Genomic DNA, 24,948 nt, shown 5'->3' with positions numbered 1-24,948 from the left:
CCTTTTAACATTTATTAATCAAATGTATATAATCATCCATCTCACAAAAAAGTAACTCTGCTTTTATTCTAAAAGGCCTTTTATAATCATTTATTCCAAGGGATGTGGTGGCTCAGTGGCTAAGATACTGAGCTTATTCGAATCCCTAGCGGCGCGTAACAGAGTTAGCTCCCATTACTTTCCCAGCTTCTGCCAACTTAGCAGTTCAAAAGCACGTAAAAAATGCAAATAGAAAAATAGGAACTACCTTTGGTGAGAGGGTAAGAGTGCTCCATGCGCCTTTGGTATTGAGTCATGCCAGCCACATGACCACAGAGACATCTTTGGACAGCACTGGCTCTTTGGCTTAGAAAAAGAGATGAGCACTGCCCCCTAGTGTTGGGAACAACTAGCACACATGTGCGGGGGAACCTTTAGCTTTACCTAATCTTTTATTAAGAGGATAATAAAACATTATCAACTGGTAATTAGTTAATAGCCAGGTCTCTTTTCATCCTAAAAATATGCAAAAGAATGAAGTACAAAAATTAAATTGTCCAAGAACATGATATGTAATAATCAGGATCTTTCACAAGAATGCTATAATATATTATTTTAACTTAAGCAGGGATACCATTTCATAAAGATACCTGCAGAAAATGTTTATCTTACCTTTAAGCAGTAATCCCTATGTAGATTAGCTTGGCAATAGAATTTACTAATATAATGAATGTATTTTTTTTCTTGAGTACAAGTCTCAGCTCATCTTACTTCATGGTAGATATGTATAGAATTGTATTCCTGATTGGTTCGTATTCAGAACATCAGACATCCAAAAATATAGAAAAGGTGAAAGAAATGTGATTACCATTGAGTCTGTGGAGATTCTTAGTCATCCGGGTCATAGTTGTCCCGTGCTTTTTCAAATGGCAACTGCACTGCTTTTTCCTTAAGAAAGAAAAACGACATTTTAAGAAGCTTCATCTAAGAAGCTTGACTGGTTACTATGACTACCGTTAACCACTGTATCTATAGACTGTGCTGATTTACTTAACTATACTCTATATGTTAAAAGTGGGGAGGAAAAATAAGATTTATTCATTTGTTTATTACATTTTTATGCTGCCCCATCTCCCCTATAAGGTGAGTGGTTGGGTGGCTTTTAATGTTAAAAAATAAGATTAAATGAAAGTTTTTTTAAAGAAATGGGGATGATCTGTTTACATGCTTACAAATTAAATTCCTATAATATTTTGAAACAAAAAAATGAAAATGATAATAAAGTTAAACATGTATTTAAGAGATCAAACTGTTTGCCTGACTTGTTAGGTGCAGCAAGCATTAGTATCTGCTTGTTAATCTCCTGAGGTTTACTTTTAAGAGGCAAGGAGACAAACCTCAAGAGTTTTTATTTGGCTAAACCAATTCCATGAAACAGAAAAGTATATTAAACTGAATAGCACAGCTGGAATTAACAAATGGTATCATACGATCTTATTAAAAGAATAAAGGAAATTTGTTTTAAAAGCCCAGTTTGAAATTAACTTGAAATTGTATGGTTAATGGAGATTTCCAAAGCCATGTTTGTAGTTAATATTTTGCACTATACTCAGGAAGACACAAAGGTGCCAACTGATGAGATTCTTCTTGGATAGTTATTTACCTGTGACTTTTTGTCAAGACATTCTCAGTGAATTGAAAGCTTCCTATAAATCTAAATTGATGGTTATATCTCAGTTCTGATTTTGATTACGTGCCATTACTTCAGACCCCCCAACCAAAAAAAAAACCTGGTCCTTCAGCTCTTCCAATAGTAACTCTTGGTAGCTGTCCTATTGTAAGTGAGTCAGTAGTGAATTTTTATTTGTCATGGGTCCATTTAAACCTTTAGTCCTGTATAACAACACCAACAATAATATAACACAAGGGTAAACATAAATTTCATATTTTTACAAATAAAAGTGTTTTTTGCTATTTTACCTTTCATTACCAGGTTGTATACATAACAGCAACATTTCCATTCGTCATGCTTTTGGTACTCTTAATCCGTGGTGTCACTTTACCTGGAGCTGCAGAGGGCATCAAATTTTACCTTTATCCGGACATCACTCGTCTGTCCGATCCAATGGTGAGTTGCTAAAAATAGGAGATAGTGATAACTTCTTCCCTATATACTCTGGAACAAAATGCATGGAGGGCAATGGGTTCATGCTGCAGATTTACTGATTACTTGACCAATCTATACTTAACTGAAGTTTTCTACTGTGGTTCAGTTTTCCATTTTATCTTGTCAAAAAAAGCTATTATTAACATGTTAATGTATTTCCCATGTGTGTATATCTTTTTGTATCAAAAGGATTCTGAGGCTTGTAGACTCTATCCAAATATAGCATCTCAGCTTTTTTGTTGGTATTAGTCTGTGGACAAGGTAAGGGAAATAATTTGCTTCAGTCTTTAGTTAAATTCGTGGAGCAGCAGAAGGAACGGTAAGAAGCACTTGTGAGTATTTTCAACTGTCCACTTATAGGGACGTTCCCTGGGAGGGCAGCTAAAGACCATATTATAACTACAGTGGGAAAGAATTTTTTTTTTAAATGACCCACTTGCTCTTTCTTATAAATGCTTGGAAACATTTTTTCTCTCTAATGTACAGGAACCCAGGTTGATTGCTTTTGTTTTACTATGTATGAACCTTTTCAACGCCTTACAGATTGCATGTTAGAATGTGTTGTAGTAGACAGTCACAAGATCTGTTTCCTAAATCTGGGGAAATGCAAAGCTGCCTATTCAAAAGGGGGAAAAAATGAAAGTAGGAAATAGGCAGAATCAGATTTAAGGATGCAAAGCAGCCTAAATGCTACAAGGCAAACGGAAATGCTATTGGGTACTATCCATCTCTAGTGTTATCGCAGCGTGCTTAAAGTTATATAAAAACCACAAGGGTTCCTAAAAAGCTACTGCCACTCTCCCTTTTAAAGGCTTGGGGCAATTGTATATCAGCCTACTTAGGTTAGAATATCTGATTGTCCATGGCTGCATGTAAGTAAAAAATAACAAGGTTGGGATGACTATAATTCCTTTAAAAGTATGGAGTCCATGAAATGCAAGCTCTTCTCAAAATTTTTTATATATAAATGTTCTTTTATTTCTGTTTTGTTTTTGTCTGCAAACGTGAAACTTTTTATTTATATCTATAAACGTATGCTCTTGTTTAAACTGTTCTTTCTTTAAGTTAATTTTCATACAATAATGTTGTGATATGCTATATGTAATATGATTAACTTTGGTCAATGCAGCATGGTTATGTTGTTAGCAACTGCTAGTCTTATTGAAGCAATACTGTTATGATAATATTATTTTCAAGAGAGAAGAAAAGTCTGGATAGCTAATAGCTAAAACTGATGCCAAGCACCATCTTCTGACCTTGTTGTTTTTCATGTTTTCCTTAGGTCTGGATAGATGCTGGCACACAGATCTTCTTCTCCTATGCAATCTGCTTAGGTGCAATGACTTCACTGGGGAGCTACAACAAATACAAATACAACTGTTACAGGCAAGTTTCCTACCAAAGGGGATTAGTCTGTTAGCTAATTGATGTGTAAGGAACCATGGGTTCAAATTTTCCTTTAATTAATTTCCTCCATGACATATGTGTGACATAGGGACTGTTTGCTGCTGGGATGCCTGAACAGTGGTACCAGTTTTGTGTCTGGCTTCGCAATTTTTTCCGTCCTGGGCTTCATGGCACAAGAGCAAGGGGTGGACATTGCTGATGTGGCAGAGTCAGGTACGATGGTATTGGTGGCAGTGATGGTGGGCACTGCCATCCAGTGTGTGAGCAAAGTTCAACAAGCTAAATCATCCCAAAACTCAAAGGAGAAAAAAAAGATTTAAAAAAATAAAAGGTATTTCAGCAAACCAAGTAATGATTTATTTCACTGAGTAGTACAGTTTGAAACGCACTCTTTAAAAATGCGCTGAAATACAATACGGACTTTGAACGCTGAGAACTAAACCAGAATTATAGGAAATGTCAATAATGTATGAAGAGGTGACCCTTTGGGGCTTACTCTGCCTTAGCTTCAATGAAATCTCTAATAGACATCGTTCTACAATATCCATGGACCCACCATCTTATTCGAAACTATGCTAGAAAATTTGAGTTGTGGCTTTTGGAACTGCAGCTTATGTATTTTTAAACAAAACATTGATGGAATTGATGAAGTTTGTAACAAAGTGGTTCAAAGAAAAGGGGGGTGAGAGGGAAAAGATAATCTTCCCTGTCACACCTTGCCTGGATTTTAGTATGTGAAGTTAGATTAGCCAGTCCGTCTTCCCTAGTTACACTACTGTATCTGTGTGTCTAAGGCAATGTGCCATGCATATTTCCAGATGTGGAAGTCATACAGGGATACATCTCTCTATATATTTTCTTTTCATTGTGTTTGTAAAATATTTTAAAGCTAAGCTTTCTGTATTCTGAAAGGACAGGCCCCTACTTATTTCTTTTGAACAAAGCATGCAAATTTTTTTGGACTTCCCTAAAGCACTTGCACAGTTGACATTAAGACATGCTGGACCAGATGCTCAAGTTTATTGCACAATCTACTGAAATCTATAGTGCTAAGACTCTCTGACAGCAATTTGGGCACAGGAGTACAGCAAATAGTAAAAAAAAGTGTCTTTCCGAATTGGAGAGGTTTTTATTGGCCATCAATGGTTACTGCCCAAGTTATGTATTTTATTCACCTGCCTGATACAGATCTGGAAGAGTCTTAATTGCTTAAAAAGGTATAAATGTGAATCAGCCATTAAAAGGCTGTATCTAATGTAAATAGGGACACAGTGGCTCAGTGGCTAAGACGCTGAGCTTGTCGATCAGAAAGGTTGGCAGTTTGACAGTTCGAATCACTAGTGCCACATAACAGAGTGAGCTCCCATTACTTGTCCCAGCTTCTGCCAACCCAGCAGTTCGAAAGCATGTAAAAATGCAAGTAGAAAAATAGAAACCACCTTTGGTGGGAAGATAACAGCGTTCCGTGCATTTAGTCATGCCGGCCACTTGACCACAGAGATGTCTTTGGACAGCACTGGCTCTTCGGCTTTGAAACGGAGATGAGCACCACCCCATGGAGTTGGGAACGACTAGCACATATGTGCGAGGGGAATCTTTACCTTTATCTAACGTAATGTACAGCCAAATTGGCAGAAAAAAAGTTTCCGAGGCAGGTACTGTGCGGAAAGCAACCTCATATTGTTTTGTGCAACAAATTGGGAATCGTTTCCTGGTGATAAGGAATGGCAGTAAGAATTGTATACTTAATTTCAAATTTGTATTTCTGCTGTAATTATATATTTCCTAGCGCTCTTTGTGCTTTGAAAATGGTGCAGGCCTGGCATAGCACTTCTCTGCTCTGCCTTAAAGCTGCCAGAAAGATGCTGCTGTTGCTTAGACAAGCCACTTCATTAAAAGGAATGCAATTCCTCCTCAAGGAGGGTCATGTTCCCCCCCCCCCACCAAACTGGCACTAAAGTCAGGCTGCTTTAATGAATAATAAAGAGGTGGTGCACTTGTGTTGGGACAAAAGCCCAAAGCATGCATACCTCTGATACTCAATCCTGGAAAATGTAGGAGCTGATGGGGCGGTTAATGTACTTTAATCTTCAATGCAATACAAAGCTAGGCTTACTTAACTCTATTGATTTCAGTTAGTTTACACATTCTTAAGGCAGCAGTCTTGTGCAGTCTAACTCGGGACTAAGCCCTGCTGGTCACAGTAAGACTTAATTCTGAGTAAGCATGCATATAGGATTATGCTGTACCTCTGGAATGGCAGCCTTTGTTTATGAAATTTTGCATGCCTTATTCAATCATCCCACTGAACATAATTTCTATGAAGAGTTAACAAGGCTATATTGATAACTATGTTAAATGAGACCTTTAGTTTCAATGGGATTTAGGGTTAGACAGGATTTCAACTAAAACAGCTTAATGAAATAATTAATACACTGTAAAATAAATAAGTGAACGATAAAATTGAATAGCATGGACCTTATGTGAAATTGGGCCATCTTAGTTATGAATCCAGGTTACTAGAACGTTTTGGCTCTTAACATACATCCACGGATGTATAGATGGAAAAGGTTTTGTCAAACAGCATATTTGTTGGATCACAGAAGAAAATAATGACCATATGTGATCTTTCATCCAGCAGAATATTTATGATTACTTTAGCAATGCATAATGCAAGCAGGATTGGGCCCCAAAGTTTCAATCTAAATAAAGTAAATTGAATCTCTTTTCTATTACAATCAATGAGATAGCTGTAGTTAAACACTTATTAATTTAAATTAGGAAAGTGCAGTTAATATGTTCTGGGAAGTTAAAGTTTTTAGCATATTTTTGCATCTTTCTAAATATATATTCTGTTAAACTGAATGGAAAATAGAAGATGGCAAAAGTATACCTGATGAGTAGCCAGGTACTATTTCATAGGGCATACTTTCCAGTTTAAAATATGGAAGAAAAGCAAAAGAACAATAAACAGAAATATCTTAGTCCAACTTAAACAAAAAACTTGCATGAAAAAATGTTGGTGCAGTATTTTCCCATAATGGTTAAAGTATCAGTTTTAAATAAATACAAGCATATTTCAACTCTTTATTGTACCTGAATTAAAGGGCCCCAATATAAAATGATAATTATCTCACATAACTATTATAGAATTGTGGCTGTTTGGGGTTTTTATTGAATAATCCACAGAGAAAGCAATAAAAAATATACTATTGACTTTGCTGTTGATAATCTTATTTGAAGGACAGATCTTCAGATAAGCATTTGTTGCTTTGTATCCTAAGCAAATAATACTCACTGGCTATGTTAGATATCTGCAAATGGGTTTATTATTGCTGTATTGAGAGAATTTACTGATATCATTTGGCAGTCAATTGTAACCAAAGATGGATTCTATTTGGAATATTCTCCCAAGCCATTACTATCTTCTAATAAAAGCTGTTACATCATTTCCTTTGTTTCTATATTTAAACACAGTATTACGTGATATTAATAGAATTCTGGAGTTTTACACCACTTCAGGATCTTTGCCTTCTCTGGCGTAAATCCTAGAAACTACTATTTGGGTTTTGTTTGTCCCAAGGAAAAAGTAGTGCATGAGTAACCCAAGAAAAATTAAGAGCCAAGGATTTTTTTTCTCTCTTTAAAGATCATAGAAATTAGTCATGCAATAATTGTATCCCATTTAGTTCTTAAGCTGTCTTTCTGAATGGAGTGTGCTGGGTTCTGCTTTTTTTTTTCATTTACCTTTTAGATTGGAGCTGGTAATAACCATGCATGCTTCTTTGTCAGATAGAATGAATTCCTTACTGGAATCCTCAGTTGGGTTTGGGTTGATCTGAATGGAATCAGGAAAACTTATGAGGGTGGGGGGAGGTTTTCATTCAGAAATGAATTAAATACTTACTATGTTGTCTCCCTTTTCCCCCTTCCTTTCTCTCTCTTTTTATTCCTCTAGGTCCAGGTCTGGCCTTCATTGCTTATCCAAAAGCTGTGTCCATGATGCCGCTGCCAACTTTTTGGGCTATTCTTTTCTTTGTTATGCTTCTGTTGCTTGGCCTGGACAGCCAGGTGAGTAAGTGGTAGTAAATGTAATATCTATGGTTTTTAATAGGAAAATCTGTACATAAATATAATTATTGTTATTTCACTTTTTGCTTTGGAGCATTGATCCATAAAAGAATCACTTGTCTTTCTTCCTACTAAGATTAATTAAGAAAAGTGGCATTGTTATTCATTAACTGCCTCTTATCATGACGTTTCAGCATAGATTTTATAATAGGAAATGGGAGGTACTAGTGGAGTTCTGAGCATTTTGGGAGGTGATTACAAAATGACTATAGGCAAGCACACAAAATGCCTACACACAAAGCAGATCAGTTAATTTTCAAATGCCTACCTTGGGAGCGGGGAGCAAAACTAGTTACAAAACACCAGTTTGGTATAAAGGTGCCTACTATCCTCTCTAGTTTCTGCCTTTGCTTAGAGCACAGGTGTCATGTCAATCGATTGTGTCATGTGACACAGTGTGACATATTGCAATGTTTTTTGCCCTTGCGGAGCCAGGGTGGGAATGGCCTGTGCATGATGCATCAAGCTCGCGGGCCACCAGTTTGACAGGCCTGGCTTAGAGCAAGCATACTGGCATGCCTTTATTTACCCCTTTTAACTCTATTTATTTCTACTCTTTGTTGGAATAATTGATGCAGCTTCAAAACAAAGTGTTAAAGCTAATAACATTAGAAATAAGATATGGAAGCTGAAGCTTTATTTCCTTCCTGCCGTCCTGCATGTAAATACAATTAAAATAATCTAAACTTTAGAAAAAGACACAGGAAGTGTAAAATCCAACAGGGATGTGGGACCCTGGGTGTCACACTGGAGATCCTACCTCCACAATATAAATAGTTTTTATTACTGTATATTTTGCAATACGTACACATATTTAATTATAAAAAGATACTTCTTTAAAAACAGCACCCAAACTCTATTAAAGGATAGACTAGCCTGAAAAGTGTCACTTACATTGGAATGTGCGGTCAGTATAATTTCCTCCTCCCCTTCTTCAAGCCTATCAGTTTGTCAGAAATGTGCTTATTTCTCATTCTCTTTGTCATTTCCTTGGTCCATTTCTGCCTTTATGTATTTGCTTCTCAAAATGTTTATGTAATTCCAAAGGAATGGGAGTAAAACTCAGAATAAAAATGGAGATGGCCTTAGGTTGCTCTTCTTGTAGCTATATAACTCAGAAGCCTTTATATATGTGAATCAGTGTTCCCAAATACACTAGATATTTTTGCCTGTCCTCAGCAATTTGTTTTCTGGGAGACTGAGCAAGGGAGACCTTGTTTTCCTTCCCTCTCAAGGCCTTTTTGTGGGACACAAAGAAATCTGTTAATAATCTCCAGAATATTACAAGTCACACAGCTGTCCTAGGATTTTAGAGAGGACTTCTTTGAAATGGCTTAAGATTTTAAGCCAACAAGCTCCTAATTGTTATTTGGGAAAATAGTTAAAATGTTGCATTAATCTACTAGCCTGGGATAGAAACTTTTACTGAATTCAAAACCTTCTCATATGAGTGGAGATTAGAAGAATTTTCCCTCTGGTTGTTATTTATTTAATCTCATAATTTGGCAAAGCATTTCATTTGTTCTAAATGGTTTTTGGGGGCTTAATCTTTGAATGCTAGTGAGTGACTTTTAATCACTTCCAAATTGAATGTTCAGACCTCCTTAGAGCTGTGGTTCGGCAACCAAGTACTTATGTAAATTAAAGGTTGCCTGGTAATGTTCAGTCATTTCAGTTCAAGCTCACTGTGTCAAATAATTAAAGCTAATTGGAGCACTTAATGTTTTGTTTGCTTTTGGAGCCATGTCAAGCTGGATTTTGGAATGCTACAGCAGTTTAGGACCAAGCTGGATACAGTTACATGGCAGGAGAAAAAGAAAGTCACAATTTCTTAAGGGCTAAGACCCGAGATTTCTAAGGATTATTAAAAAGCTATACAAAGCCAAATGGTGATTGGTTGTAGAAACAAATGTGAAATTAAGGGCAATAAGGGAATATGCTCACTTTAATAAAATAATTAACAAAAAAAAAAATGCAAGTCATGAAAAAATGTCAGCTCACAAAAGCATTTTAGAACTGCCTATGTCAGTGTTTTTCAACCACTGTGCCGCGGCACACTAGTGTGCCGTGACATAGTGTAAGGTGTGCCGTGGGAAAAACACTTTATATATAGTCAATATAGGCACAGAGTTAAATTTTTAAAACATTTTCTAATGGTGGTGTGCCTCGTGGTTTTTTTCATGAAAAAAGTGTGCCTTTGCACAAGAAAGGTTGAAAAACACTGGCCTATGTGATAATTGCTTACTTTTTTTATAAGTGTGATACTAAACTTCTCTGTAAAGTGTGGTTTATTATTAAATTATTTATATGAATAGATAGAACATTTACTTAAAAAAAAAAGAACCACATAAATCTCTGGAGGGTTCTTTTTACCCAGTACATAAAGGTAGTTTATTTTTACTAACAAAACAAAAGCTAAAAGATTTCATATTTTTAAAAGAGTGGGGTTTTTTTTTAAAAAAAGGGCATGTATACATGCTTACATTTTTGTGTATATTCATAGATAATTGGATGAACATTTTGAGCACCTACATTCCATACTTCCCTCCTAGTACTAAATTTTATTTTCCTAATAATGGCTTTTGTTGTTATTGCCTATCTTGCTTTTTGTCTCTCTCTCTGTGTGTGTGTGTATAGATAGATACACACACACACACATACATACACATGTTGGTCTTGTTGTATTCGGGTCTTTTCTTGTGTAAGATTGCAACAATCTGACCTGAATATAACAAGACCAGCATACCTACACCTGTGAAAATCTATGAAAACAAATCTTTTCTCTATATCTACATCTACATCTACATCTACATCTATCTATCTATCTATCTATCTATCTATCTATCTATCTATCTATCTATCTATCTATCTATCTATCTATCTATCTCCATTTTATTAAAACAATATAGTTAATTAGAAGAGTGGGACAACTAGAATTATCTTAAAGCTGTAATATGTTTGGATTTACAAAGAGTATTCATATGCAGCATTTGTACAGCTAGTCCTCAATTTATAACCCCTTGCTTAGTGACCAAAGTTACAACATCACTGAAAAAAGTGACTTATGATTGTTTTCCACACTCATGACCATTGCAGCATCTCCATGGTCATGTGATCAAAATTCAGACACTTGGCATGTATTTATGTTTGCAGTGTCCTGGGGTCATATACCTTTTGCAAACTTCTGACAAGCAAAGTCAATGGGGAAACCGGATTCACTTAGCAACTGCAGTGAATACTTAACAACTGTGTCAAGAAAGATTATAAAATGGGGCAAAACTCATTTAACAACTGTCTTATTTAGCAATGGAAATTTTGTGCTCAATTGGGTTTATAAGTAGAGGACTACCTGCACCCCTAAAATTTTCCTTTCATTTAACATCTCACCATGATTTATATTAAATTTTTAGTAAGGAAAATGGAAACCAGCTTTCTTAAATCTACAGTTGAAGGGGCTGCATGAAAATAAGGTTTTTTTCATAGAACTCCTTATCTGAGGATGTCTGATTCATGCTAGAAAGAAACAAAAGGGTAGAAATATTTTTCTGTCAAGAAATTATGAAAACATACTGGCATGCAGGCACTACAGGGAAAACAGTTTATCAAGTTCCTTTCAAGAATTACTTGGTTTTACCATGGAGTGCCTACAAACAGTCCTATCTCTTTACTGTCTTGTTTCTCCTTTTATTCATAAGTTTGATGCTTACAGTAAATGAACTCAAATCTAATTAGGAAGTGAAAGGGAAATCAGTAAACCCGCTAAAAGATTATTATCAGCTCCAGTCTTGGAATATTGAAACATTAAATATGGTACTATGTAAATAAATGGTGAATACTAACTCTTTTATAAGGGATACATATTTATACAAGAATAAAATAATACATTGCATTAACCCACTCATTTTATTATTCTCCCCTACAGTTTGTTGAAGTTGAAGGGCAGATCACATCGTTAGTTGATCTGTACCCATCCTTCCTAAGGAAGGGTTACCGACGGGAAATCTTCATTGCTATAATCTGTTTCCTCAGCTATCTTCTGGGACTAACTATGGTGACTGAAGTAAGGAATTGCCTGGTGTTGCTTTTCTTCTTTTTCTATTCAAGGAAGTTACAATGCAAGGAGACACCTTAGCATAATGGTAAAACAAGTGCTTTGCACAAGGAAGCTCCCAGGAAATGCTCCTTGCATCTTTATTTAAAACGATTGGGTGTTGTGAAGCACGTATTCTGCCTGAAAAACCTGGAGAGCTTCTGACCAAGTAAACAGGAAAGAAAGAGAGAATTATTCAAAGAATCACTCTGCAAACAATTTAAACCCCTTTGTACTATCTTTTAAATTTAGGACATGTTCCAATCTTGACTCAAACGTCGATTCAAACATTATAGTGTTACTTCTGCTTTGATGAAACATTGTATTTATGCAAGACTATAATCAACTGTGCAATATACTACATTTTTGCGTGTGAAATAGATATAAAAAGAAGCTAATTAAACATAAAACATGTGGGAGATGATGTCTATCTCATATTCAGAATGTTGTAACATGGCATTCTAGATAATGCTATGCCTGAAAGAAAATATCATGTCATTTCCTTCCTTCCATCATGTTTCTTTAAGTGTTTCCCTAAAAAAAACACCACAGTTTAAGCAGCAGTGTTGGAATTGTGTTAGCCAAGTGGTTTAATTTTATTCAGTCATCTTTCAAAATGCCTTCTAGAATAAAAAAAAAAGTGTAGGTTTGAGGAAGTACATCAATATATACTTTTTCATGTCCAAAGAGTTGACCGGCAATTGTGTTTGCTGGCAGAAAATTTTGTGAACAGCTAGTTAAAAGATATACAAACACTGTTTTTTTTTACGACGCATGTTTCATATGTATCTTTGTGTTGGTGTATTAATATCAGCCGGGGTTTCTTTTTTTGTCCTTTTTCAGGGTGGCATGTATGTGTTTCAACTCTTTGACTACTATGCAGCTAGTGGTGTATGCCTTTTGTGGGTCGCATTCTTTGAATGCATTGCTGTAGCCTGGGTTTATGGTAAGTTGAAAGTTAAGTTCTGATCTGACCATTTCCTCACAGCAGCACTGAAAGCTACAGAGATCTTGCAACACTGTAATATAGTTCCTAGAGACAAACTGAATAGAGGATAGAGGAAAGATAGAGTGATGAAACCTTACAGGCTAAGGAAGGAATTTTATTACATGGCTTCTCTGCATACTGGGGATTCAGCCAAGTACTTCAAACTTCTTGGAAAACATTCTCACTTGACCTCCAAGAAACTAAGTTCATTGCTTTCCTCTTTCTTGTAATGGTTCATTTTGAGGCTGTAAAAGTATGCCTGACCTCCTGAAGTCATAAAAAACCAACAGTTTCCCCACCCCCCTTGCTTTTATCTGCTTGGTACAAATAAGGAAATGTATTTATAGAATAATTTAAGTAGCAATGTGCTGACTGTATAATGCCATCACTTTTATTTCACAATATCCGATTAGTTGTATCAAGGCCCTTTCCAAATTTAAGAACACCAAAGCTCAGGAGAACAAAAGTGTAGAAGACAAAGCAAAAAAATAAAGGCTTTTATGGAGCTTTTCACACTCACAACACAATAAATGCATTTCTCATTGAAAATCTAGCATAGATGTAGAGCACACATAGGCAGAAAATGCAGAGTAATACAATTACTTTCTTCTGTGCTGAAACTCTAGGCGCTGACAATTTTTACGATGCCATTGAAGATATGATTGGTTACAGGCCTGGTCCTTGGATGAAATGGAGCTGGATTCTAATCACACCAGTTCTCTGCGTGGTAAGGGTCTTTGCCTAAGAACATGACTTGATTTAGAACTTCTGTAAGTTTAGTTAGATTTTGTTTCTTGTATTGCCCGAAAAGAAATAAGAGTGAATAGGTCGGTGTTTAATGCGTAATGTGTAAACTCTTCATTGATTGCAAGATTTTTACTGACCTGTAACTGGCTTCTGTAGCTGACATTAAAGGAGCAATTTTGAGGTGAAGGATGGGTTCATCTAAAATTTTGAGAACATGTAGATAATAATATCCATACTGAATGGTTGGTAGGCATTGTTTTATTTACTAACTGGCTACCACTGTGACCCAAGTACTGTGTCGTATTGCACAGGCTAACTCTGTCCACAGCCTAAGTTTGTTCCTGATGGGCTTAAGGTTGACTCAGCCTTCCACCTTTCTAAGGTCTGTAAAATGAGGAACCAGATTTCGGGGGGGGGGGGGGGGGGAGGAATATGCTGACATTATAAACTGCCAGAGAAAGAGGGCTGTAAAACACTATGGAGGTATGTATAAGTCTATATGCTGTTGCTATTAGTATTTTGTTCTGCTTTTTTTCTGGATAGGTTGGCCATTTCCAAACAAAATACTGGAATGTGGCTACTTACTACTTTTTTTTTTTAGCTCAGCCAGGCATTAGACTTATGCATATTTGTTAAAAACATCCTTTGCCCCAAATGCAATAGAACAGCTGAGTAGATCAGGTGGTGTGTTATGCAACTCAAGGTAAAGACAAACAGGCAGTGTTATGGACATATAAAAGACCTTTCTTCTTTGCAGTGTGTGGTAACACAATTCAAGTTAATTTTCATGCTTTACTGCACACCATAATTATTTATATTTGCTGCGAAACTTGAATATTGAAGGAACCATAAAAAGAAAACTGGCTTACTGGACTTCTTGTTTGAAATTCCTGTGGCACAACCCTGAGTTTTAAAGTACAATTTAATGAACATTTTCCCTTCCCATTTAAAGATTAATTCGTTCCTAAGCTTTTGCAAGGGTTAGAGAGGTACGTTCAGAGCAGGGGTGGGTTGCTACTGGCAGTACTTTACAAAAGGGGGAAAAATGAATTTCTGCAATGAAGATTGTTCTGCACATGTGCAGAACTGAAAATCAAGATGGTGCCGGCGCTGATAGAGCTGGCTCGGGGGCGTGGCAGGCTGAGTTACTACCTACTCAGCTGAACTGGTAGGAACCCACCTATAGTTCAAAGGCCCAATACTTTAAAGAAATACAGCTATCTATACGAAGACAAACAGACTATGAAGACTTAGGAATCAAAAAAAGACATCCCCCCCCAAAAAACCCCCTCTGTCCTTGAAAAAAAAGTTTATTGTCAACTTCAGTTTCCTTTTATTAGTTTAAACATTGATAATGTAAATCAAAGCTAAGTAATTCTTAACAGTATTTGGGAACTAAGGCCACAATAGATAGGGTCATGAAGTAAAGGGGGAGGGGCCAAGATTTTCACACTTTTCTTTGGCGTTTGGCTTATTTTAGAGTTTTACATTATCATTCACCTCTATTTTATCCCTCAAAAATTATGTTGATTTCAACAAACCTAATTTAAAGGGATCCAGGCAGCCACTGAAAGGTGTTTGAAAGGCTGTGGGTTGCTCATTCTATTGTATAAATTGTTTATTGAAGAAAGCATAATTGTTTCCTTGTGCTTGAATCTCTTTTTGCGTTTTTTTTCCTTCTCCTCTGACACAGGGGTGCTTCATATTTTCTTTAGTCAAGTATACCCCCCTGACCTACAACAAGGTCTACATCTACCCTACATGGGCAATCGGTCTGGGTTGGATACTTGCTCTTTCATCTATGATCTGCATCCCATTGGTTACAGTTATCCGTATCCTGCAGTCGGATGGCTCTCTCCTTGAGGTAAATCCAAAACAACTAGCAGAACTTTTAAGCATCCAAACAGATGATTTTCTTAGCAGCTGTCTTCCTGATCCCTTAGTGCAGCAGTTCATCCAGGGCCTGCATGTTGTTTCTATAGCCCCAAAGATGTTCTCAGTCATTCATTTCAGCAAATTAGGTTATTTTTACAGGCGCTGTTTTGATACATTTTTTAGTTTGTTTCTGTATTGAATAGAACAAGACAAGATTTGGTACAATTTTAAAACATCTGTCTTCCAGAGGTGGATTGCTGCCGGTTCGCACTGAACCGGTACCAAACCGGTAGTAGTGGCAGAGCGTAAAAAATTTGGAAAACCCCCACTGCTGTCTTCTGATCATATTCACATACTAGAAAAGATTGCTGAAACAAATTCAGCAGCTGGTTAGTTGGAAAATAGAATTCAGACAAGAGAGTTTAAAGATTGGTATGCTGCTTAAATGAACAAATGATTTGTATCACTAGAATTGTAAACGTTCTAGCCCAGATTATTTTCCTAAAGCAGAGACACTAAACTTTTTCAGTCTTGATAGCATCTTTGTCCTACACTGAGATAATGTCTATTATTTTTTGGAACTCATAGCAAGGCAGGACCGTGATGTAGAACTTTATCCAATAATCATTGCTTGACTTTTGCACTATATTTTCTCATATAAAGAACATTACAGAAAAAGTAGTTGAGTATATAGTGTCATAAAATCAACGTGCAAAAATATATAGAGGGAATATACAGTTATATAGAAGCTAATCATTTATTTGCTTTGTATGTTCTGAAGTCAATTTGTATCCTTTCAACTTCCTGAACAAATCATGAATTTCCTCAACAACATTTGCTTCATGACCCAGCTGGTTTCACACCTAGGACTGACTGGAACTCACAGACTTCCAGTTTCTAGCCTGGAGTCCTTATACCACCATACTAGACTGACTCATTTATATAGGAGCTAGTCATGGAGTCACGGAAAATTTAGGATAAATTTTGACAGTAGATGTCAAAAAGATTTCCAAGGTCAGCACATCTCCCCTCATGCACACTCCATAAAAGTTGCACATTTCATTTGTATCCTGCACAGAGTGGAAGAAGCTAATTTCATTAGCTACAATATTGAGTTTGGGAGCCACCTAGTGGAAATGTAATCACCTTCCTTGCATTACTTTTCTAATTGGCCTCCCCTTTTTACACATTGTACAGTTTCCTAATGATAAGATCAGTTTTCTCATCCCAGCCTGGAAATGGGTTATCTTGTAGACAGTGGCTTTTGGGCTCAAACCATATCCAATCCATCATCTATAAATAAATTGTTTGATAATGGTCACACTTGGCTTAATTAAGCATGTGAATCAAAATCCTTCTGCTATTTGAAGTGTGTGATTATAAAGTAAGGAAAGCGCCTTATCCAACCTCTTGCTCTATTTCCCCAATGGATAGTCAGTCAATTGGAAATTCATAAAGAGAACAATTTTAAAATAGTTACTTTAACCAAATTGAAATGGTACTTCTTGGCTTGCAAGGAAAGAATATAATAGAATAGAATAGAATTTTATTATTTGTATGCCGCCCTTCTCCGGGAGGACTCAGGGCGGCGAACAATTCAAGGGGGAAAAAGGGGAACATAAAAAAAACAAAATACAAATAGTAAAAGTAAACAACAGTCACACAACCATACATGTCGAGAGGGGAGGGAACTCATCACCCCCAGGCCTGCCAGCAAAGCCAGGTTTTGACGGCTTTTCGGAAGGCCTGGAGAGAGGTGAGGGTCCGAATCCCTGCAGGGAGTTCATTCCAGAGGGCCGGAGCTGCCACAGAGAAGGCCCTCCCCCGGGTAATAGCCAGGTGGCATTGGCTGGTAGATGGCACCCGGAGGAGGCCAACCCTGTGAGATCTAATGGGTCTGTGGGAGGTAATTGGCAGCAGGCGGCCTCTCAAGTACCCAGATCCAATACCATGAAGGGCTTTATAAGTTATGACTAGCACCTTGAAGCGTATCCGGAGACTGATCGGTAACCAGTGCAGCTCACGGAGGATAGGTGTAACGTGGGTGTACCGAGGTGCACCCATAATCGCTCGCGCGGCTGCGTTCTGGACGAGTTGAAGTCTCCGAATATTCTTGAAGGGCTGCCCCATGTAGAGCGCATTGCAGTAGTAACAACTTCTCTTATTCCATTTCATGGTAAATAGCTGTCATGTTTAATAATATGCAGAGTACTTTTTGGAAGGGAACATCCCTATGCAGCTTACTAAAGCAGCCATGTCTTTTTCATAGTGGTGTGAATTTGGAAAAAGCAACAGCCAATAATTACCACATTTAAACTTTGCTATATTCCCAAGTACCTCTTCCTATTGAATCCAAAATAGATAACCTTCTGAATATTTAATATAGGCTTGGCCTCCATAAATTTGTCTGGAAGTTTCTTCATTTCCATGTACACATTTCTCCCCAGAGGATAAAGACAATGGCTGCTCCTCGTGAGATCACGCGGTGGGACAAAGAAACAGAGGTTGCTGCCACGTTCGGCCCTCCTGGCCTGGCCAACGGAGAACTGATCAAGCCAAGTCATGTCATCGTGGAGACAACAATGTGAGCTCTCTCTATGAGAGGAGGACACCTGCTTTAAAACTGCTGTTTACTAACCATAGAATCTTTCATAGGACCAGGTTTACAGAGCTTTATATTTGCACTAGGGTTATTTTTATTTCTCATAGAGAAAAGTAATTTTTTTGTGTGTTTGGTTTTTATTTTTTAATATTTTGTAAAGTAAATCACAGCAGATGGCTGTCCTGCTCTATTTAGAAACAGAGCTTTCATATCAAATTAGGCACACTGCAGGAATTTATCTTCTATTTTCCACACAGCATATCTAACTAACTTTTATTCATACTGCTACTTTACCATTTTTAGTTGATTTTTCTTGCCAACAATATACCCAGGCGCAATCCTATGCATACTATCTTGCAAATATGCCTCAATAACATAATGGGACTTACATCTGGGTAGACATATGTAAGATTGTGCTGATATGTATGCATACATGTGCACATATACAAGTTTTAGGTTTCTCTGGGTGTTGATATGGTTGGGGACAGGGTATTGCAAAATTTTATTTTGGACTTTTTTTAACCAAAAAGAAAAAAAAAGCTCTGGCATTTTAGAAACTGGTTTTTAAGGTGTGGCACTATCTTCTTCTGGTAGAGACAGGAAAAATTAAAGAAAGAGTACATGTTTTTATGTTATGTGAGTGAGCCATGTGACAATATATTTATGTGATAATTGGAAGCTGCAATATTGTAGCTGCAATTGTATGCCACCCAAAGTCATTTTTTTTTGGTAAGATGGATGACCATGTAAATTTGATAAATAAATATAAGATGGGGTTGGAACTAGGGGAATAATCTGAGCCATTTGTGAACAGGCTCTAAGAAGGTGGCAGAATCATTCTTGCTGGGAAGGCATTTTAACTGATAATCTTTTCGGGACAGAGGAGACTATTTCTTCCATCACCGGAGGAATTGATTCTACATTCATTAGCAAGGACAGTTTCTATGCAGACTTAAATACAGACTACGGTTGAGTTTCTCATAGATTTAGAGAGATTATCTAAGAGTTGATGTAAAATACTGGTAAGCCTGAATCTGTCACCTATTGTTATCTCAGTCTTAGACAGGAATATAAATATGATAGTGTAATCATGTAACTAAAGAATGTAACAACTGGCCCATTCTTGTAGTCTGCACCTGAGAAATAAGTCATTTGGACTTCGATTTTGTTAGAAAGTTAGGTTAGTGTTGGAAAACTCATTATATAATGGTACATTTACAAAGATGCTGCAAACCATATTTAAAGTCACAAATTTGCCAAACTTTATCTTTGTTAGAACGAAAAAAGGAATATTGGGCGTGTATCATAGCAGTCAGCTAAGTTGCATAGCGGTGAGTGCAGATGGAAAAAAACGTCAACTAGAACCTATCGATGAAGCTACTGAAACAAGAAATCACAGTGCAGTTGAGGAAAAGTAGACTGATATTCACAGGCTTAAACTGTCGTCATTTATATTGATCCAAGAAAACGCAAGCAGTTCAAGTAAGCTGTAAATTTATTTTAGACTGAACAAGGCATAAAATACTTAATGGGAATTGTATTGATAAGTTAAGTCCCCCACTTTTCCCAAAATGAGGATTTGCCTCTGGAAAAGTCACCCCGAATCCTGCAAAGCTTACGTTTTGTTTTCAATCTTCATTGAGTAGTGGCTCAATCCTTTTCCATATGGGCATTGATCTTGGGGGAAGGGTGCCCCCTTTAAGCTTTATATTGGTAGTAAACACAATTTGAGCAGGATTGTGAGCCAAAAATAGCAAAACCCCTTTCCTTTGTAATTGTCTGTCAATCAAGATACTGTAGTTGAAACTGGAACTTAGCCAGTATTTAAAAACATTCCTATATGCTTTAAGAAAAGGAAAGAAATTAAGAAACAGTTTATGTCTTATGTTCTCTATGGCCACTGCTTATGCATTATGCACATACTTGTTATGTTAGTTTTATATATATATATAAATAAAAGAACTGTAAATAAAGGACCAAAACAGTTATTTCAGGTGTCTTGTTTAGCCGATATTTGTTTGTGGATGGAGTCTGTGATTTATTTTATTTGAGGGAACAGAGCTTGCAGTATATGCAGGTGGCCATGAACAGAACGCTTTGCTTTCTTGTTACCAAGAGCTGATAAGTAAACACTTCCAGAGTACAAATCCTTTGGAAATGTTTATCTTCATACTATACTGAAAAATGGCCAGTAAAAAGGTTAGTTACAGAAGAAGCAAGGAAGCCAAGAGAAGGCTACTGTTTGGCTTCGTTTTTTAATCCTGCAAAACCAAAGATGGCAGGGCATTGGTATTGCAAACCCCATTGCATTCCAGATTGGACTGCAGCAGCAAGAAATTAGGATGAAGGCAAGTCTTAACAGTTCGTTCCCTTTGACTTCCCTGGTGCATTTTACATGAAAGATAGTGCAATATTTTGCTAGTTTCAAGAACAGCCACTGAACCAAAAGCAGATATATCAACCAAGGGAATACCCTAAAGCACATAGCATGAGATGATGTTTTTCAAGAACAAACCAGAGAATCAGTCCCACACAGTAGACTTCCATCTAAGAAGAGTAGTACCGCACCCATTTCAAGGTTAAACTGTGCAATCAGAATCAGTTCTTTCCAACTCAAAAAGTAAACAGGTTTTCTAGTCATGACGTGAAGTCATGAAGGACTCTTACAAGAAAAAAAAAGTTAATCAAATTTTTGTCATCAGCCCATCAACCTTCATTTTTTTTGTTTCAAGGATCATATTTTCACATAGCAAAACTTGTGAATAATAGAATGTGTTATATCTGAATGTTAAGAATAGATTCTGCCAAATTAGGCCAATGGATGGGAGGGGGTGGGGGAGGGAAAACTATTAATCGTTTGTATTTTCTACTTATTTATGACTGCAAAAAGATTGTTTTTTTTTCTAATTCACTTTGTAGAATTGTGTGGCCTATTTTATCCATTCTTTGTAATGAAGAAGTTAAATATCCAGTATTGTGACTAACTTGTGGGTGAACTGGTTTGGATATGGGGTGGGTGGGGATATTCTTAATGTTTATTCAAAGAAATTGTATTTCCCCCCAAAAAAGGGGTGGGGACTGGGAGGAACATTAGAGTGCAACCGTTCATTGTCATGGATGTATGGCTTGTTTTCTAAACTGCTCTAGATGTGTGTAAGGTTTAAAAAAAGGTTATAGCAGCATTAAATGGGCATTTGCTAGTCAAAACAGTTGGGCATAACTCTGTTTGCAACCAGCACAAGCTCTTTAGATGTCTGGAAATATTTTCTTCTCTTAGTCCAATCTTTCAAGCTGTCAACATTCTCATAAGTAACTATAGCACTAATGGAAGGTATGGTTAAATAATTGCATAACTAATTCACATTTCACAGTATATTGTCTTTAGATATTTGTTCTTGATTGCAATGAAACTAAACTTACTAGGCGGAGTAAGTATCAACCCAGCTGAAAACTTAGTGGAAATAAATTATTTGATCACTAACTGTTGAATGGCCATAAAAGCAAGAATAGAGATGTGACAAGAAGAGGAAGAACTGGAGGACAGGTGGTTTCTAATACAGGAAAACCTAAAATTCTGGCAGGCTTCATTTTTTTTTGCTTTTGTTTTCATGAAATCTTCCTGTATTTACACAGATGTAAAGTACTAGGACAATAAGTGAAACCTGCTTTTGAGACAACATGGAAATACTAATGTTATAAAAGGAAAGTTTGAAGAAACTAGAAACATTTTGAAAATTTATGATTGACAAGTTTGCTATCCAGAGTCATTTGATGTGGACTGGCTTAATCAGTAAATAGATAAAACAGTGGTCATAGATTGCTTTAGCTAAGAGGGTGTAAGACCAGATTTTTTTTTAGTTAACACATCCACTCTTACTCCATAAACGCTTTATATGCACAATTGCTACAGATGTAGGCCAAAAATGAACCAAAAGTGATTGTCCACTGAAAAACAATCATAATACCCCAGAGGCACAATTTTTACGTAATTGAATGTTTATAGCAATTCAAAATTGAAACTCAACTTTTAGAAGTTCTTTTTTAATCTATCCTAAGCTGAAGTATCTTCCCTTGCTGGAAAGCAAATCAGGAACATCAGGGCCCATTCAACACTTGATCAAAATATCTAGTTAAGTCATCAATCTCTATACTCCCCTAAATTTGCCCTTTGCTATATATAGCCACTGAGAGAATTCAAAGTCTTATACATATTAAGTAATCTTGATAAAACCTAAAGGACAGCTTTTGCAGGTGGTCTACCAAAAAGGATTACACTCTTAATGCTGATCACTTGGCAGGGAAAATGTAATTTTAGACAATCACACATAACCTTCTTACAGTTCCATCCTCGGCATTAGTATATTCCCTCTGCCCATGTCCAGTTCTGTATCCTGTTTAAAAGGAATAGCAGCCTGCCTAACCTGAATTTCATTTAAGCTAAACTACTCTGATTCTGCTATGCAGGAGAGGTGAGAAACGAAAAATGCAAGAGGCATGCTCTTTTTAGGCAAGAAAAAAAGGCCATGCACTTTATGAACCTAATATTCTTCTGAGACGTATATTTCTAGCTGTAGAATTAGATCAGAAACTTAGCTTCACACAATTGGATCCAAATCTTTGGAAGAGAATCAGTATTTTTCTACCAAAAATTGTGGCAAAAGGAAAATGATACATTATCTAAAAACAATAGAAGTTGACATTTGCAGATTTCAAAATACACACTGTGCAGGTTTGGCCAAAGAGAATACTTGTTCCAGAGATCTACGGGCTCATTCTAAACATGTACTTGCAAATAAGCCATACCATGTTCAGTGGAACTTCCTTTCTAGTGACTATGCTTAGGGCTAGAACCCTAAACTTACAGTTTGTGGCTGGGCTCAGGGAACATGCAGAAGATGTCTAACCCACATTTGCCGAGTCCTGGTCATTTCAGAAGCCAAGTGGACTAAAATAGCTGTCTTTCTGAACATCCTGTTCTAGACTGCATAGTTAACAAGCTCTCTTGGGAGCGAGAACTAGATTGCATAGTTAACAAGGTGTCTTGGGAGAAGAAAGAGGACTAACAAGCTCCCAAATGGCCCACTAATGATTCGCAACAAGCGTTACACAGCAACAGGCAGACAGTGACATTGTAGCCAAATCATGTTGAGTGGCTGTGACATTTGCTTGGAATGGAGAGAGTTGAGTTGTAAGTAACCAAATGGTAGCCTGAGATTGTTCACTAATGTCTCTCCCCACCGGACCTCAACCTGTCACTGCAGTACTCTTGATAAATTCATTGTTGTAATAGAATGTTCTTGTGTCATTACTGTAGTTGTGCTGTTGCAATCATGAAAAGAATGCCACTTCAGAGGTTTTATGGTTATAAAATAAGGCAGACATCTTTATTTCTACTGAAAATGTTGGTGTGCATTTTTAATTCTGTAAATCCACACTTATTACTAATGAGTACCTATGTGGATTAAGAGGACACAATCCTCTTTTTAAAAATATTTTTTAGAATAATTTTTTTAAAAAGATGTTTTAAAACTCATCATTGTTCCAGAAAGGAATATTTATATAGGAATAAGAATTTGGCTTGTATTCAGCCCTGAAAATTAGGTGTTTTTTGGTATATGTACACAGTAAATGTTTGTATTTTGCAGTTTTATCTGTTTTGCTTTTTAGATAAATGAAATGGGTATCAATATTTTAAAGTCATTTTGCTTTTCTAAGATGAGTTTGTAATCATTGCAAATAAACAATAAAAATCTTTCATGTATAAAGTGAACAAATCATTCTTGTGGGCTTTTTTCCTCTCCAAACTTTAATTAATTTTTATTCAGTATTTTATGTGTTAACCTAATTTATTATGTTGACCTGTTCTCTAAATGAACTACCTCTTACCACTTGTGAAAATTGACATTGAGCAAAGGAAGTGTTCCCATCTGATTTTTGCATGACTGTGATTCAGAAGAGGAATTAATTCATTGTGCTATGTGTTCTAAAAAAGGGCATTGCGAGAAGGCACGTGAAATTGTTTCAATTTCCTTGAAAGGACACAGTCCAGGGTCGTTCTTACATGGAATATTTTGACATTTTCTCCAGAGGAGATAAAAAATGTATTGGACAAGGTTAAGGACTCTCCTTCAAGATGGAAAAAAGATATTGGCTAGTATTTTATCAGAGTCACTTTAGTCTAGTGGTGAAGGCACCAAGCTAAAAATCAGGAGACTGTGAGTTCTAGTCCCATCTTACCCATAAAGGCCAGCTGGGTGACCTTGGGCCAGCCATTCTGTCTCAGCCCAACTCCCTCACAAGGTAGTGGTTGTATGACAAATCAGAAAAGGTAGATAAAACTCATTGCCTTGAATTGTTTTGTGAAAAATAATAAAGGCAGGAAATACATAGTCTCCCAGACACCTGTGGTCAAATCTTCTCATTAACCAACCAAGAAGTTGTGAACAGAAGGACCATAATAAGTAGAACAGCTGGGATTCCTTCCACATGGATAATAATTCATCCAAAATGAAGGAGGCCATGGTATTTCTAGGAAAGAGTAATTTCATTGTATAAGTCTCCAAGAGAAAGCCCTCCCCTGCCTTAATAGGTAGCACTTGATGGCTACCCAAGGGCCAGTGGACCTCTGAATCATACCTGCCTAAAAAAGGCTCAAAGATGTTAGACAAATGACTATTTAGAAGCAATAACTTTTAACATTAACTGGAAGTAAGAACTCAATGTACGTAATAGCAAATTTGAGTTTGGTGAGTTCATAAACACATTTCTGTAGTTATTTGTAAATGTAAAGTCATATAGCAAAGTAAGAATCATCACCATGGTCAAGTTGGGCACAAGAGACAAAATGTTTCCAGAATGTCAACAGCAGAATGTAGAAGATATCTAATGCTGCCATCTTACAAATACTTCCTTGGAGGAAAGGCCTTATCAGTAAAACAAGATATCTTACTTGTTCCATTTGC

The 24,948-nt window shown here is 36.7% G+C and overlaps 1 protein-coding gene across 3 annotated transcripts in view; it reads left to right on the top strand.

Moving 5' to 3' along the window:
• Nucleotides 1-23,760, top strand: part of SLC6A6 (solute carrier family 6 member 6) — a 55,769-nt gene extending 32,009 nt beyond the window's left edge. For all 3 annotated transcript variants that reach the window (XM_087708951.1, XM_087708950.1, XM_087708949.1), the window contains 9 exons: nucleotides 1,973-2,107; nucleotides 3,429-3,532; nucleotides 3,642-3,766; nucleotides 7,512-7,624; nucleotides 11,607-11,744; nucleotides 12,618-12,720; nucleotides 13,389-13,489; nucleotides 15,203-15,373; nucleotides 17,832-23,760. In XM_087708951.1, the coding sequence (XP_087565077.1) occupies nucleotides 1,973-2,107; nucleotides 3,429-3,532; nucleotides 3,642-3,766; nucleotides 7,512-7,624; nucleotides 11,607-11,744; nucleotides 12,618-12,720; nucleotides 13,389-13,489; nucleotides 15,203-15,373; nucleotides 17,832-17,972 (1,131 nt within the window). In that variant the 3' untranslated portion in view covers nucleotides 17,973-23,760. The remainder of the gene's footprint in view (nucleotides 1-1,972; nucleotides 2,108-3,428; nucleotides 3,533-3,641; nucleotides 3,767-7,511; nucleotides 7,625-11,606; nucleotides 11,745-12,617; nucleotides 12,721-13,388; nucleotides 13,490-15,202; nucleotides 15,374-17,831) is intronic.
• Nucleotides 23,761-24,948: the final 1,188 nt, after the last annotated feature.

Source organism: Thamnophis sirtalis, unplaced genomic scaffold (genome assembly GCF_051295495.1).
Source record: "Thamnophis sirtalis isolate CommonGarterSnake01/CBP01778 unplaced genomic scaffold, rThaSir2_p1.2 scaffold_3, whole genome shotgun sequence".
Lineage (NCBI taxonomy): Eukaryota > Metazoa > Chordata > Lepidosauria > Squamata > Natricidae > Thamnophis > Thamnophis sirtalis.
The sequence above is the reverse complement of the archived record's forward strand: the minus strand, read 5'-3'. Positions and strand labels throughout refer to the sequence as shown.